At 41.6% G+C, this 15,241-nt stretch overlaps 3 protein-coding genes and 1 long non-coding RNA gene across 5 annotated transcripts; 2 read left to right on the top strand and 2 right to left on the bottom strand.

Annotated features, from left to right (window-relative positions):
- Positions 1-431: 431 nt before the first annotated feature.
- On the top strand, positions 432-1,490 carry LOC116395839 (uncharacterized). Its single transcript, XR_004213550.1, has 3 exons — positions 432-847; positions 964-1,144; positions 1,225-1,490. It is a non-coding gene; the product is annotated as an uncharacterized LOC116395839 (long non-coding RNA).
- A 211-nt stretch (positions 1,491-1,701) lies between these two features.
- kti12 (KTI12 chromatin associated homolog) lies at positions 1,702-7,477 on the top strand. The gene is made up of 9 exons (XM_031864379.1): positions 1,702-1,907; positions 2,434-2,485; positions 2,576-2,628; positions 2,704-2,759; positions 4,507-4,586; positions 4,832-4,991; positions 5,107-5,169; positions 6,108-6,176; positions 6,757-7,477. Exons 1-9 carry the CDS (start codon positions 1,757-1,759, stop codon positions 6,898-6,900), a joined length of 828 nt encoding a protein of 275 aa, XP_031720239.1. The 5' UTR covers positions 1,702-1,756; the 3' UTR covers positions 6,901-7,477.
- An 873-nt stretch (positions 7,478-8,350) lies between these two features.
- Positions 8,351-9,532, bottom strand: ch25hl1.1 (cholesterol 25-hydroxylase like 1, tandem duplicate 1). The gene has a single exon (XM_031856423.1). It carries the CDS (start codon positions 9,517-9,519, stop codon positions 8,569-8,571), a length of 951 nt encoding a protein of 316 aa, XP_031712283.1. The 5' UTR covers positions 9,520-9,532; the 3' UTR covers positions 8,351-8,568.
- Positions 9,320-14,644, bottom strand: LOC116388489 (uncharacterized). 2 transcript variants are annotated; one of them, XM_031856409.1, is made up of 12 exons: positions 14,493-14,644; positions 13,258-13,872; positions 12,597-12,656; positions 12,451-12,503; positions 12,208-12,352; positions 11,706-12,088; positions 11,374-11,602; positions 11,154-11,268; positions 10,821-10,938; positions 10,617-10,728; positions 10,298-10,410; positions 9,320-10,189 (listed from the first exon to the last, which is right to left on the bottom strand). In XM_031856409.1, exons 2-12 carry the CDS (start codon positions 13,858-13,860, stop codon positions 10,120-10,122), a joined length of 2,001 nt encoding a protein of 666 aa, XP_031712269.1. In that variant the 5' UTR covers positions 13,861-13,872; positions 14,493-14,644; the 3' UTR covers positions 9,320-10,119. The 2 variants fall into 2 exon arrangements, with proteins under 2 accessions (XP_031712269.1, XP_031712258.1); XM_031856398.1 differs by having other exon boundaries at positions 9,321-10,189; positions 14,511-14,644.
- Between the last annotated feature and the right edge of the window lie 597 nt (positions 14,645-15,241).

Genomic DNA, 15,241 nt, shown 5'->3' with positions numbered 1-15,241 from the left:
ATCCCACATTATTGAATTTTATAAATTAGTTTGGGAATGATATTAAGGCTATACGGTCATATTGACTTAACAGTTAAGTGAACTTTTCTATTTAAGTGCTATGTGAGCTCTTTATTTCTCTTATCTTAGATCCTTCATTTGCCGCGCTGCAGCTGTTGAACTGCAGAGGTTGAAAAGAGTGACGACTTGTTCTTTTGTAACGCTTGTTGAAAGATATTTGTACTTTTGATACTGTGTAAAGCGAGGACTTGTGTAGGAAAGTAACCTGTGTACATAAGTAGCCAATTGAACCCTGGATTCACAGCATTTTCTTAAGCCATTACATCTATTCAGCATGCAGTGGCCCATGTGCCTTGCTGTAATGTTTACGTCAAAGTACCTACAAATAAATTGGTGCGTTTAATTATACATCTGCTGTTTTGTCTTGTGTTAAAATGGTGTTTGGACCGGGTGATTTGTGGTTTTGAAGTGAGTCATTTACAATCATCATAGCAGGTCAGATTGACACAAAGCACTCTAATGTGCATCATGGATCCAATAAGAAACCAACCACCAATGGATGACTTCATCCCATTAGAATATTAAGCCCATCCTATCTCAGTATAACCGCCTGGCCCTGAAGTAACAGAAGAGCAAAGAGATTTTAATTAACTGGCAGCAAATCGCGTAGAAGACGTTTGAGGAATGAAAGGCACTTTGACAAAGATCTGCAGAGCAGGATTCCTGTCTTCTATCATTCTTGTCTTATACATTGCCATGACATCTTCAATGACTCTTGATTTAACTGAGCTGAGAAATAACATTGCAAAGATGAAGATGACTCCAAAGGGGAATCTCTGGGCAACAGGTAAGAGAAATAACACTCTTCTGGCTAATTATTTCATGTTTTTGTGCCATTTTAAAAAATATATATGTATAGCATTTATTTTTTTTGACAGTTTATATTGATGTTTTTGTTTTAAGGGCATTTCATGGGCAAGAAAAGCGTTGCGGATAGTTCCTTAATGGAGTCTGCCTTTGAAGATGTACACGTTCCCACTGCCAGAGCTGTTAGTCCTCTGTACCGAGTGGAAGACCTGCAGGCACTGCTCATCCAGATGTTGAAAACAGCCCAACAAACACAACAGAAACATGCATTGAACATGTAAGCTGAGTATTATTATTATTATAATTATATAAATTCATTAACTGCACAGCTAATTATTTTTTTTCCCATCCATTTAGAGGAAGAGGGGATCCTGCTTGAGGAACATTTCAACCAACAATATGAAGTCCCACTGACGAGGAGGAGAGTTTTAAAATCCTTTTTTTGAAAAAAGCTCTAATATGAATATGGTGACGTTTTGAATGTGATATGTTACATTGTATATGACAATGCTTTGTTTTTGCGTCCACTTATTTGAATAATGTATTAACCTAGTACCACCTGTCAATGAACTATAGTACAGAAATCCAGACCATTTGTCAGCCATGATTTTCATCTTTATGTCGAAAATGTATCTTTAATTGTATTAAAAATAGCAACGAATGTAATGAAAATGTGTGTTTAATTTCTCTAAACCGAAATCTTTTCACATGATAGTTGAAATGTTGTCTTACTCATAGGGAATGGCTAAATCAGTTAAATTCCGTCAGCTTGGTGGCGCCTCCTGTTGGTCGTCCTTAGTCTATTAATAGTTAATCATATCCGGGTGAAGGTTCCCCGCATGCTTTTCCTCACGTCTTTTCAGTTCATTCGGTATCTGTCTGTGGAGTTATGCCTCTGATAGTCATGTGTGGTTACCCCTGTAGTGGTAAAACACGACGGGCAGAAGAGCTGAAGGTGTGCTTTGAACGCAACACTGACAGAAAGGTTCATATTATAGGAGACGGCGCACTGGGCGTTGAGAAAAACACAGTTTACGCAGGCAAGTTAAGCTCATGTCAGCTAACGCTATGGCTTCAGGCAGCGTTAGTTATGTTTTGTGGAAAATGTATCGGGTAACGTTACTACGGAGAGTGAGTGCATGTCGAGGGTTTGGCATTAAGTCAATGGTATTTCGAATGAAGTGTGGTGTGCAAATGTCCCCACTGTCCTATGATAGAGGCTCTCCCTATGAACAACATAACAGGAATATCTTGTTTTACCTATTGGTAATACTACATCAGTTAGATATTTGGGTATTAGATTTGGTTTGCAAAATATTTGATCTCGCCGCAATAAGACAAAGCAAGGCAATGAATTTGTATTTATTGAACATTTCGGCGACAAGACAATTCAAAGTGATCTACATCAACCATTAACAGACAGTGCAAATAAAAAGCCCAAGAGAATAGAGACCAAAGAGAGATTTTAAATGCAGTCTAACGGTCTCAAAGAAGACTGTATTCCTGAAAAGTAACCTTTGACTGTTGTGTACTGCTGTAATTTAAACCTGGTTGGATATGTTGCAGATTCCCAAAAGGAAAAAAATGTCCGAGCATCTCTGAAAGCTGAAGTAGAGAGGTGAGGTCTTTCAGATCTGTTCCTGGATCAGATTCATCAGTGATGTTCTGCTGTCGCATCCCTTCTAACCTTCATTTATTTGCTGTTTAGGAAAGTCAACAGGGATGACGTTGTCATTTTTGATTCATTAAATTACATAAAAGGTAATCTTTGCTATCAATAGTGTGCTATGTTATGTATTCAAACATTGTGATTTTAAAGTTGAAAATACCTTTCAGGCTACCGCTATGAACTTTTCTGTCTCATCAAACATGTGCAGACACCACACTGCCTGGTAAGTATAGAAATAACTATATACTGTATCTACAGTGGGTACGGAAAGTATTCAGACCCCTTTCAATTGTTCACTCTTTGTTTCATTGCAGCCATTTGCTAAAATCAAAAAAGTTCATTTTATTTCTCATTAATGTACACTCAGCACCCCATCTTGACAGAAAAAAACAGAAATGTAGAAATTTCTGCAAATTTATTCAAAAAGAAAAATTTAAATATCACATGGTCATAAGTATTCAGACCCTTTGCTGTGACACTCATATTTAACTCGCATGCTGTCCATTTCTTCTGATCCTCCTTGAGATGGTTCTACTCCTTCATTGGAGTCCAGCTGTGTTTAATTAAACTGATTGGACTTGATTAGGAAAGGCACACACCTGTCTATATAAGACCTTACAGCTCACAGTGCATGTCAGAGCAAATGAGAATCATGAGGTCGAAGGAACTGCTCAAGGAGCTCAGAGACAGAACTGTGGCAAGGCACAGATCTGGCCAAGGTTACAAAAGAATTTCTGCAGCAGTCAAGGTTCCTAAGAGCACAGTGGCCTCCATAATCCTTAAATGGAAGAAGTTTGGGACGACCAGAACTCTTCCTAGACCTGGCCGTCCAGCCAAACTGAGCAATCGTGGAAGAAGAGCCTTGGTGAGAGAGGTAAAGAAGAACCCAAAGATCACTGTGGCTGAGCTCCAGAGATGCAGTAGGGAGATGGGAGAAAGTTCCACAAAGTCAACTATCACTGCAGCCCTCCACCAGTTGGGGCTTTATGGCAGAGTGGCCCGACGGAAGCCTCTCCTCAGTGCAAGACATATGAAAGCCCGCATAGAGTTTGCCAAAAAACACATGAAGGACTCCCAGACTATGAGAAATAAGATTCTCTGGTCTGATGAGACCAAGATTGAACTTTTTGGCGTTAATTCTAAGCGGTATGTGTGGAGAAAACCAGGCACTGCTCATCACCTGCCCAATACAATCCCAACAGTGAAACATGGTGGTGGCAGCATCATGCTATGGGGGTGTTTTTCAGCTGCAGGGACAGGACGACTGGTTGCAATTGAAGGAAAGATGAATGCGGCCAAGTACAGAGATATCCTGGAAGAAAACCTCTTCCAGAGTGCTCTGGACCTCAGACTGGGCCAAAAGTTCACCTTCCAACAAGACAATGACCCTAAGCACACAGCTAAAATAACAAAGGAGTGGCTTCGGAACAACTCTGTGACCATTCTTGACTGGCCCAGCCAGAGCCCTGACCTAAACCCAATTGAGCATCTCTGGAGAGACCTGAAAATGGCTGTCCACCAACGTTCACCATCCAACCTGACGGAACTGGAGAGGATCTGCAAGGAAGAATGGCAGAGGATCCCCAAATCCAGGTGTGAAAAACTTGTTGCATCATTCCCAAGAAGACTCATGGCTGTACTAGCTCAAAAGGGTGCTTCTACTCAATACTGAGCAAAGGGTCTGAATACTCATGACCATGTGATATTTCAGTTTTTCTTTTTTAATAAATTTGCAAAAATTTCTACATTTGTTTTTTTCTGTCAAGATGGGGTACTGAGTGTACATTAATGAGAAATAAAATGAACTTTTTTGATTTAAAAAAATCAAATTTTTTGATTTTAGCAAATGGCTGCAATGAAGCAAAGTGAAAAATTTAAAGGGGTCTGAATACTTTCCGTACCCACTGTATAAAACTATTACCCAAACACTACTCGCACAAGTCAAAATCATATACTTCCTGTTGATGAAGGTATACTGTCTGACGTCGGATGAAGTGAGCTCAACGTGGAACACCAGCAGAGATGCTGCTGAGCGGTACACCCAGGACATGTGAGTGAGAAGCCTCCACACACATTAGTGCTGGGCAATTATTATGATGATGAAATGACCTTCATTGTGATGGAGGACTTTGGGCCGTATCGCCCAGCCCTGCTGCACACACAGGGCAGGTAGCGTGTCAGCAAGTCAGGATTTGTGTTCATCTTTGGATAGGGTATTAAATACTTCTATGCCTGTCATTGTCGAAAAATGAAGACTGCGCAATTTAGTTTTTGTATCTGGTTTTTATTTTGTAGCTTTGATGCATTAGTGCTGAGATTTGAAGCTCCAGACTCCAGAAACCGATGGGACAGTCCCCTCTTCACCGTCCTGAAAGACGACACGCTTCCATATGAGGACATTTCTGACGCGCTTTTCAAAAGAAAAGCACCCCCGCCTAACCAGTCTACACAGAGTGTGAGAGACACGTGCTGCTTGTTTTTTGTTTTTACAAGCGTTCATTGGATGTAAATGTGTGCTCTTTCATGCTGCCTTTTTGATTATCTCATGGTAATGTCCTTTTTCTGCGCAGCAACCACTGTCATCTGCAAACTTCTTGCACGAGTTGGACAAGATCACACAAGATGTGTTATTGGTATGTCTTCATATGTTCTTTTGGAATTTGTGGTTATTTCTCAGTCACTCAGACTTTTTCTCTTGGGATATTGCTTTTGCTGGAGCCGGTCTTGTCTTTTGAATCATGTCATATTTCAAGATCACGATGGTAAAAAGTTTAATTGACAAAGCACAAATAATTTTAGTATTTCTTCCAAATTCACTTCCCTGCAGCTGGGAAAGTTCCTATCAATACTGTAGAATTTCGAGATGTACGCTTATGTTCATTGATTATGACACTCTACTTGTTTTATCAGTATAGTGGAGGTCGTATTAGGTACATGAAACACTTGCGTCATGGTTTTGTCCATTAATTGCAGCGATATGCATTTAAGTTTGGTGGTGTGGCTCTGCTTATGTGATGCTCTGTAACTGACTGACCCTGAGCTCACAGCGCTTCTGATGGAGCTTCTGATTAGAGATCTTTCTGTCGATATGATCAGCAGACAACACGTTCTAGTGCCTTATTATCTCAGTAAGTGAAGAATGTAATGATTTCTACTGCACTTAATAAGAAGTATTTGGGTCTAATGCGTTGCGATCACCAGTGTGCCCCCCCTCTGAAAACAAGTAGCGTCAGGTGTCCTTCATTGGGATGCGGTTGTGTGTCCTGTTTTGCAAATAACTTTGCTGCTGTAATTCTTTATCTACCTGTTTATGTGATAGGTTGTTAGCCAATAAGAAATCACCTGGTCTGTGCCCTTGATTTGATATTGAGTGCATGTTTTAACTAATTTGTCACAAATTCCCTGTAAATTATATTTTTATTAGAAGAACAAGTACTTTTCTTATTTCAGTCCAATTCAATTATTAGTGTGCAGATCTCAAACTCCTGACAAACCAAAGCACCTGGGGAGCGGTATTGGTCAACTTTCTGTATGTCATGTGTCTGTTTGATAAAAGTCTTATAATTTTCAGGCAGTTTTTAACTCCCAGAAGACGAGTGTTGCCGGGGATCTCATCACAGTACCAGGAGCTACAGAGAAGATATCCTTTTTACACACTTGCATGTCCACATTTTAATTTAAAAGCCACCTTTTGAAGAATCATTTCACAGGTAGTTCTGTTTTCATGTGGGATGTCCAGATAGCAGTGACCTTTTACAGCTAATGGCTGTAATGAAATTAATATTAACTCTGTTAATTTGTGCTAAGGAGACATTTTCCCTCAACAGCAGGAGGCAAAGTATCCTCGACATCAAATGACGTGTTTGAAGGAGAAGGTGGATGAATGCAGGAAACTTTAAATGAAAGGCACAGCAGCTGATCACGGTTAAAGGTCTTGCCTGCGTAATAACATGAACAACAACCTTTGATTTTCTCCTTTTGAACGTGTCAGTCCAGGCAGAGGCTAAATCAAAAGTACATGAGGTTCTGTTCTGGTCAACCTTTAATGACAGGTGCATCATTAGAGACGACGTCAGTGCGTTCAATACTTTCTGTTGTTCTCCTTAAAGGTTGAGACGTGACACTGACATTCAGAAACTTTTTGTCAGTTAGTTATAGCTTCTCGTGTTCAGCTGAACTGTTTTCTTCTCGTACTTAATCTCCTTAACCTGACGTTTAACATTGAGGTCAGCAGCAGCATCAACATGGCAGAGCTGAGGAAATTACGCCGCCAGTTCATCAGCTACACCAAGATGCACCCGACCGAGAACACCGGACACATTTCCAACATGTTTGTGCAGTATTTAAATAAAAGTCTTCACTGACATTTTAATAGCATTGGTTTCAGTGCTTTTATTTTCTGTGACAAATAAATGTATTCAATAAATGTAGTTGCATGTTTGTGTGTTATTGCATTTTTAATGACAAGAAATTCAAATCCAAGTAAGTCTTTCAGTCAAAGCTTATCACTTTCTCAAGTATGGGTTTTCCTTAATTCCTCTTATTGTACTTGACCAATTTCTTGGTGACTATCCCAACAAACAGTGCTTGGTTGTCTTGTTCAAAAGCTTCTTATGCCTAATTAGATTTGTAAGCAAACTATTGCTGAGTAAAGCTTTGTTTATTCTCGCGCTTGGCGGCGCGCGAGCTCCGCATTATCTCCTAAACGCCAGAGGCCGTACAAACAAAATGAACTGTGAAGAACCAAAAAAACAGCGAGTGTAACCCGTTGTCCCAATCCCAATGTTAAACCCTGAACCCCAGGAACTTACCGACGTCACCTGGTAGGTTTAGTGGCACAGACTGTACAAGCTTTAAATGTTGTAAATAAGAGTGAGACAGCACTTTGCTTTCATTTTATGTTCTCTGTAATTTAGTAAAATTGTAATATTATATAGGTGGAGGCTTCAAATAGTTGGCTTTTTGCATCTTCCTGCACTGTGATATTAATTTTGTTTATTTTGATTTTATTGTTTGAATTGTGCAAAATACATAAACTAAACTAAACTTACCATGACAACGTCAAAAACATTATGTACAATTGTGGGTAATTATTTCAACTTTTTACTCCATGATGTGACATCTTCCAGACTCTTTCCTCACAAGACCAGAGGTCATTTCAAATAATACAATTTACTCGTTTTGATGAATAAATCTGTGTAATATAATCAATGCTTCAATTCCTCTGAGTTCATGTGTTTTTATGTTCCATCTATAATCCTATATGTTTCTGAGTAAATGTAATTTGCCAGGCTGAACACCCATGTGCCGTCCTCTTTGTTTACCTTTTTGACATCTCCATGCTTCCACCATATTAAACATCACATTGCTATGAATTGTGGGTAATTTCCTTGGGCTAAGTCTGCATCTAATGCTGATTTATGGCAAAGGGTTCAAAAAGGGCTCAAAATGTCTGCGGAATCTCTGACACTCAGTGGGACAGCCCTAAACCCTGAGTGGGGAGATTGGGATTGGGCCCCACACCCCGACCGTAATTACCTGACTTACTGGCGCGCGCACCTCGCGCTGGAATCACTACAGCAAGTTCACACTAAGCTTTAAGCTATTTCAAAGATGTTTGTATTATGTAAGAGGATTGCAAGAACAAGAAGTTGTTTACAGAAATGCTTTGCTGGCAAGTGTTACTATTTACTGCTGGTTTCTGACCATACATGCATGGAGAATAACGTATTGAATGTGTCCACATGTACAGGACTTTTAGCCCATATAACACCAATAGAAACAATAATCCAAGACTTGTAAGGTTAATCATTTTATTGAATGACAGGCCATACAAAATACAGTCTTCATCTCACACAGCCTCACAAAGAGAGCATGGAGGAGCAGCAAAGAGGCAGCAAGTGCTATAGAATTAATAGTTAAACATATTTAAAAAAAACAATGGATGGTGAATGCGACGATGCTAAAATAATTGACAATAACATCAGAAAAAAAAAACCACTATGTGCAGTATTTACAGAATTTCATTCACATCATCTCTTCAAAGTCTTTTTCTGCTGAGGAACAGCGGTGCCAAAGATTCTGTCCCAGTGGCTGAAGAAAGGAGCGTAGTTGCTGCTCGGCTTCTGGTGGTGCATGTCATGAGCCGGTGCGCCGCCCAGCAGACCAAATGGCACCAGGTGGTTCAGGGTCCACGGCAGGTCATAACCTATGTGGTCCTCCACAGACATCCAGATACTGAAAACTGTGGTCAACCACGTGGTCAACGGGTGGCACTTTAAAAGAACTGGGTCCTGGTTGCTCCAGAGTCCAATAGTCATCAGCTCTGGGATGCTGAGCTGCTCAGTCGACCAAGAAAAAGGCGCCATGTATTCATGGTGGATTGCATGAATCCACCGGTAAAGCTGTGAATGCTTGTGATGTATGAAATGCCAAACAAAGTACTGAGTGTCAAAGAGGAGAAGTATAGCCAGTCCATCAATGATTACCTCATATAGAGTAGGAGCATCCTGTGGCATTCTTGGTGTAGGCAGTATGAACATGGCGATTAATACAGCTGGCAGAACAAAGAATATGTGGTTATACATGGCTCTCATGAAGCTCTTAGCCATCATTCCCACTGTCGGCCGCCTGTCTGGTTGGATCTTGTACTTAAAGAATGAAGGAACTCTTTCTCCCAAGAGGTCCAGTGCAGCAAAGGGTATGCTGAAGAAGAAATAGCTGGAGAAGGCGAGCAGGACGGGTAAAAAAGGAGACGAGATGAGAGGCAGGTGGTGGAAAAGCAAATGATCCCAGAATGGCTGCAGTAGACGGCCCGAGGACCCGGAGGGCAGGCGCTGCAGAGGAAGCTCACTGACGTTCAACATCTTGCTGTGGTACCACTGAAGGCTGCTGCAAGTCTCAGGATCAAGACAAAGTTCTGCCTTTATATAGTGGATTTCAACAGAAGGGGCAGAACAGACCAGCAACAACAAGCAGACCATCACAAGATTAACAGAACCATTCAAGAATATGTATTAGACACAACAAACCGATAACCTTGTACTGCAGCTACAAGGTTAAGTATTTTAATGCATGGAAGGAGGACAAAGACAATCAAAGTGAAATACGTCCTAAATAGTTTTGTTTTCTAATCTAAAAAATATTGCAGAATAGACCCTAAATTTGTTTTTTTAGAAATGTCCCAACATCAAAAAAGCTGCTTATTTCAGAGTTGATTAAATTGTTCATGCCATGGTGTGTCGATACAGCCAAGGACATTTATCTCAGTGTTTTATGCAACTCCTCTATACCTTGAGCAGCTGATGCATCATAAAATGGTCAGACACAACTCTACATGCTGTATTTTAGTCCATGTGTCATCTAAAGCAGTATCTACCTCTTTTCTTGCACTTTCCATTCTCCTAAAATAAAACAATTAACTCGGACAGATAGATTGGACCGCTGGCCTACTTGAATTGACCAGCTTATCTTTTCTCACAATCACACACAATGATCATAACAACAGGACTTATTGGGTCAAATATGCAACAATTTCATTGAAATGAATCACAAATTAAGGCAATAATGCTCTTCTTCGTCAGCTACTTCTTTTCAGCGACGGCCTTCCTTGAAACCGTTTTGTTGGTGTTTGCATATTTATGTCGATCATTTCTGAAACAAAACAAAGCGTAATTTATTTTAATGAATACAACCATGATTATGTTTTCGTCAGTAATGTTAACAATAAACAAATGTGAACCTTAATGTCGTTAGATGTACCTGCTCATTTTGGTTTTGTTTCTGCATCCCAGTCCTCCTTCCCAGTGGCTGGTGCGTGCACCTCTAGTCATCATGCTTCCACAGCTGGCGCAGGGCTTTCCATTGCAATACGGCTGCGACGACAAACACGTAAAAAATGTTTCCGTTCAGAAGTCAAACATGAGCCTTATACATTAATGCTTCCCACACAGACCTCGATGCTCTTTGCTAGTTGTTGATTTGGGATATTACACCTATCAATAAGCGTACAAGCCAATTCACTCGGGATGAATAAAGTGTCTTCTTGCCTCCTCTGTTGGCTAAAATGTCTTTAGCTCACCTGTTCTTTGGCACAGTAGCCACAGATCATCCTGTTGGCCAGTTCCATGGGGTGGTCCTGGTCCTGATCATGGCACACATCACAGGGGTAAGCACGTCCACAGCAGGGAAACCTGAGGGCAGACAGTGGCACAAAGCTTTCACAATACTCTACATGTTCTTCTCAGAGACGTGAGAAAGTGATGGGACACAGAGACGGTGATACCTCAGCCAACGATGGCTCTGTTTGTAATGTTTGCATCCTCCTTTGTCCGGCAGCGGCTTCCCTTTTTGCACAGCAGGATCTCTTATCGTCTTGTGATTAACAGCACAAGCACTTGGACCTGCAAAAAGGAAAAAAACTATATATTGGTCTTTCTGATCTGTTTAGGTACAGTAAACATTTCACTTTGCGGACGTATAAATGCTCATGTGTGAAGTTTTCCATGCACTGTGTGGCTTTTTCAATATTAAATAATGTGAGGTAACATTGGTGAGAGAACAAACTGTGCCAGATCTTAAACCTTTGCTGAGCCCTTTAATAGCAAATGTGGGTGACCTGTTTTGTTGGCGCGTGGCTGAATGTACTGGAATCTTGTGCTCTCGGCCAGAATACTGAGCTTGCTGTGGCAGTGTTCACAATTAAACTCCTGTGTTTGACCATAGGAAAGGTTCTGGTGAGAATTAAAAGACAGAAAAAAAGCAATTTCAGAGAAGGCCAGAGCTAAAAAACAGACAAAACAGATTAGGCAGTATTAGGCAGGACTGTGTTTCATCACCGGCACAGGGCCTTCCTGGGAGCAGCTAAGGCAGCCCACAATGAGTTCACAGTCCTGAAGCACGAGGTCAGCAGGCGCAGCGTTGTGAAGGTCCAGGTATCCCAGGACGTCGCTGTAATGGTGCAGCATGCAGGGCCTGAACGCAGCAGTGATGCTTGCGCTGCACTTTTCACACTGAGCTGTGCAGGGTGTCCTCCCAGTCAGGGACAGGTCTGCAGTTACCTTACACCTGCAGAATGCACACAAACAGTCAAGCTTTCAGACGAGTGTCGTTCTAAGTAAACAAACTCTAATTGGTGACGTGGATGTGACATTTAACTCGTTTTCCTCACCGGCTACATTGAAGACAGACAGTGATTTGTTGGGCCACTACTGTGGCTGTGTTCTCTCCCATCCTCAGGCCCAGCAGCTTCATCTCTGTGCCTCTGCGGGGATCGCTGATCCTAATGTTCTCCACCAGATGACTGGCTTCCTCCTCCTCCTCTTCCTGCCCTTCATCACAACCTGGACCCTCCTGCTGCACCAACGTCCCTCCCTCCATTGTCCTCGTGCCCTCTGTCTCGTCCAGTTTTCCATCATCACTGACATTCTCATCTGCATCAGCAGCGGTGTCAGAAGAATGATCGTTCCCAGATTTTTCACACATCGTTGCCTGGAGCTCCTGGTACGGTATGAACTGCAATCCAGCCTTTTCTAAATCAACGTCTTTTTTCAACTGCAAAAAATATTCAAGAGAGAATCGTTGAGCGTTAAAAAGCATTTATTTACAGGTAATTTCGTAGATTCCAAAAGGAAAGCACACAATTCACAATCTAGTGCAAGTCGCAGCCTCACCTGCCGGGCTCCTTCCGTGAACAGTCTCTCCATGCTACGATCTAGCCAGCGAAGAAAAGGCCGGAAGAGCAGCTCTACCTTTCCCAGAAGCTGATTGGTCGCATGCTTGGCTTGAAGCCACTCCAGTGACGCTTGCTGTACATGTCTATTTAGCACGAGATTTATATAAGATATATATATATGAATATCAACACCAATGACACTAAACATTAAATGTCTAAAATAACCTGTACATGCTTTTACCTGGCCATTACTGGTGGAAGCTCCTGGTCCAACGGTATGTCCAATGTCAAAATCTAAGAAAGTGAATCAAGATGATAAGGATGGCAACCATTTACTGTATAGTATATCACAGAACCTGTCATGTAAATGGAAGCAGTGGGCTTTACCTCGTTGGGGTAACTGTCTGGGAAGCTCACCATGATGTCGACTTCTTTCAGATCGAAAGGCTGTAAGTTCAAATGCAGGGTAAGTATGTTTCCAGATAATATTGTCGGTGAATCTACTAACTAAACCAAAGCATTCGTTCATTCGGGATTTAAAGTAGAAACTTGTGGATTATGGCTTTAACAATGCTGATAAAATGGATTAATAGTTGTGATTCTGCAGTAATGTTCATTCACTTAAATAGCTGGCTCTGTTGTGCCCTGTACTGGGGTTTAGTGGCTAATACACACAATGAGGGAATGTGTTTTAAATGAGCCTAAATAGCCAAGTTTTTAATCACTGCTTTACCCAATTTCTCAAAGAAGAAATATGCTTGATTTAATCTCAGTGGTGCAACCTAATTGATACAAATCCCATGATATCCTGAGCAAATAAACAATTCCACTTCCACAGTAAAATCACCATGGGCGTTGGCCCAGCATAGTAGAAATGGTTCTACGATTTATTGTCTATGGAGAGGCTTCACTTTGGGTTAACTACTTAAAAAGAGACTTGCTCAAGTTCCCCAATTATAACTCAGCTGTACTGTATTATAGAAATAATATGTGGGTGGATTTTTTCGCTCTAAACTCTCAGAGGAGAAGAGGAGAAAGAAATGCTCACCCAGTCTGGATCAGTGGCCTCCACAGTCAGCCTGTAATAAGTAACTTTGCCATCACTACGTTCCTGAATAATCAGCTGATCTTTGGGAAAGCGCTTCTTCAACTGCTCGATCTCCGTGTCTCGTAGCTGCTCGGCGACATCCTCCGTCAGGTCACACAGCTTGACCTCCTGGAGGTTGCCGGGACGGGGGACTGGCGGCATCCTCTGTGCAGGTCTTGGGTTATTGACGGGAACAGGCTGTTGATCCACCGGGGGGAACTGTGGTGGATGCCAGAAGCGACATCTGTCTTCCATGGTGCAGTGGCCTGAGAGAAAGTAGCGACAGGGGCGGCGGCTAGCTGCTGGGGCAACCCTAGAGGTACTAGGAGGAGGCCTGTGCCCCATGTCCTCTCCAGGGACCTCAGAGTTTGGAGATGGGACGTATGACTGACTGTGTGTCCCGGTGGTTTTCTTCTCATGAGCTTTGGCATCATCTCTTACGTGTAGGAATCTGCATTTCTTCCCAAAATTGCAGTGTCTTCCTTGAGAGAAGAAGCGACACGGCGGCTGTGTATAGAGCACAGGCTCTGATTCACCCATCTCGTCGCCCTCAGCATGCTCCATCAGTATCGACACCTGAACAAATAAACACAGCGACACAGCTTTAAACAAAAGGTTGTGAAGCACTGTTTTAGACAATGGTGTTCTTCTGACTTTGTGGCAGCTTTTTGGGAAATCCCTTTGTGTGTTTAAACATGACAGTGTTCATACGTAGAACACTGTAGAACTAAAAGGCAATCAGTAAAAGAAGTAGTCATTTACTTTTATGTAAACACTACATGGCCGAACATATGTGGAAACAGAAAAAACCCATTTGTGATTAATAGGGGCAGTAAAATAACAATCTCCATTCTTCTGAGAAGACTTTCAACAAGATTGTTGTACCTGGATGCAGGTATTATGCTCTCATTCAGCCACGAGAGTCTTAGCAAAGTTGGGCCATATATACACACACACACACACAACAGCTTCTCTTAAAATAAAGCCATGTCTAGAAATGGACTTTAACCACCTGTATTATTGCTCTACGTGAAGGATCTATGTGAAATATTGGAATTGGTAACATTTGACCCAACATGGGGTGCATTGATCACCGGATCATCTGACATTGTTCTTCAGTACCCCCTCTATCAACAGCGTGGCATTTTTGCGCTAAACTTTAATATGGACAGAAAAATACAAACGTTGTGAATAACCTTTTAAAGTGGCCTTACCCCGCTACCTGCCCAGCGGCTGCACCGTTTAGTGTTTCAGGAAACAGTATCAGTGCCTTTTTAACGACAGCGAAGTGCTTTACGCCCCTACGTGCGTAACAAATCCTCTCTCGTGATGTAAACAAACGAGGCTTATCGTGTGAAACGGTTATGGAGATTTTAGTTACAGACGGTCGAAACGTCCTCTGTTGTACACTGGATATAAGTTCTGTCGCCCTCTACAGTTTGGGAGTGTGACATCGACGTGAAGACGTTTAAAATGCATTCTTCAACTCAACACAACGACTTTAGACGTAAGACAACTTAAATGGGACCAAAGGGGCAATTTGTGGTACAGCACAATAAACAGTAAACGGAATGTAGACATAATTAAATCACAGAACAACAGAGACAACAACAAAAACTCATGATCATGAAATCAAAAGAGAAAAAAGGGCTCACCCTACCACAGCTTGTTAAACTGGGTTATAGTCATAGAAATAAATGACTTATTAAACATAGTTTGTGAGTGTCTAGAATTGCACTGAAAGTGTATGAGATCTTGTCCGCCCTGGTCATGTACAGACTGCTTCATCCCCATGATCTTTCCACAGGTCTGAACAATTTGTCATCGGTCTTTTTAGTAGCTGCTCGGGAGTTTTCAATCCAATTTGTATCAGCAGATGGAGTTTATAGGGGTAATGGAGTTTCCATTTTTCTGAGCGCTTGTGATACTTATCCCCCATGTTGGC

The sequence above is a fragment of the Anarrhichthys ocellatus genome, unplaced genomic scaffold, assembly GCF_004355925.1.
Source record: "Anarrhichthys ocellatus isolate YVR2014 unplaced genomic scaffold, GSC_Weel_1.0 scaffold2, whole genome shotgun sequence".
Classification (NCBI taxonomy): domain Eukaryota; kingdom Metazoa; phylum Chordata; class Actinopteri; order Perciformes; family Anarhichadidae; genus Anarrhichthys; species Anarrhichthys ocellatus.
This window is presented reverse-complemented; position numbering and strand designations above follow the sequence as displayed.

Bases quoted from the DNA above. Each gene is read 5' to 3' on its own strand.
- kti12 (XM_031864379.1), top strand. From the start codon at position 1,757: ATGCCTCTGATAGTCATGTGTGGTTACCCCTGTAGTGGTAAAACACGA. The intron at 1,908-2,433 runs GCAAGTTAAGCT...GATATGTTGCAG, and splicing joins GAAAAACACAGTTTACGCAG to ATTCCCAAAAGGAAAAAAAT. The intron at 2,486-2,575 runs GTGAGGTCTTTC...TTTGCTGTTTAG, and splicing joins CTGAAAGCTGAAGTAGAGAG to GAAAGTCAACAGGGATGACG.
- ch25hl1.1 (XM_031856423.1), bottom strand. From the start codon at position 9,519: ATGGTCTGCTTGTTGTTGCTGGTCTGTTCTGCCCCTTCTGTTGAAATC.
- LOC116388489 (XM_031856409.1), bottom strand. From the start codon at position 13,860: ATGGAGCATGCTGAGGGCGACGAGATGGGTGAATCAGAGCCTGTGCTC. The intron at 11,603-11,705 runs GTGAGGAAAACG...TGCATTCTGCAG, and splicing joins GTCTGTCTTCAATGTAGCCG to GTGTAAGGTAACTGCAGACC. The intron at 10,190-10,297 runs GTACATCTAACG...GTTTTGTTTCAG, and splicing joins AACAAAACCAAAATGAGCAG to AAATGATCGACATAAATATG.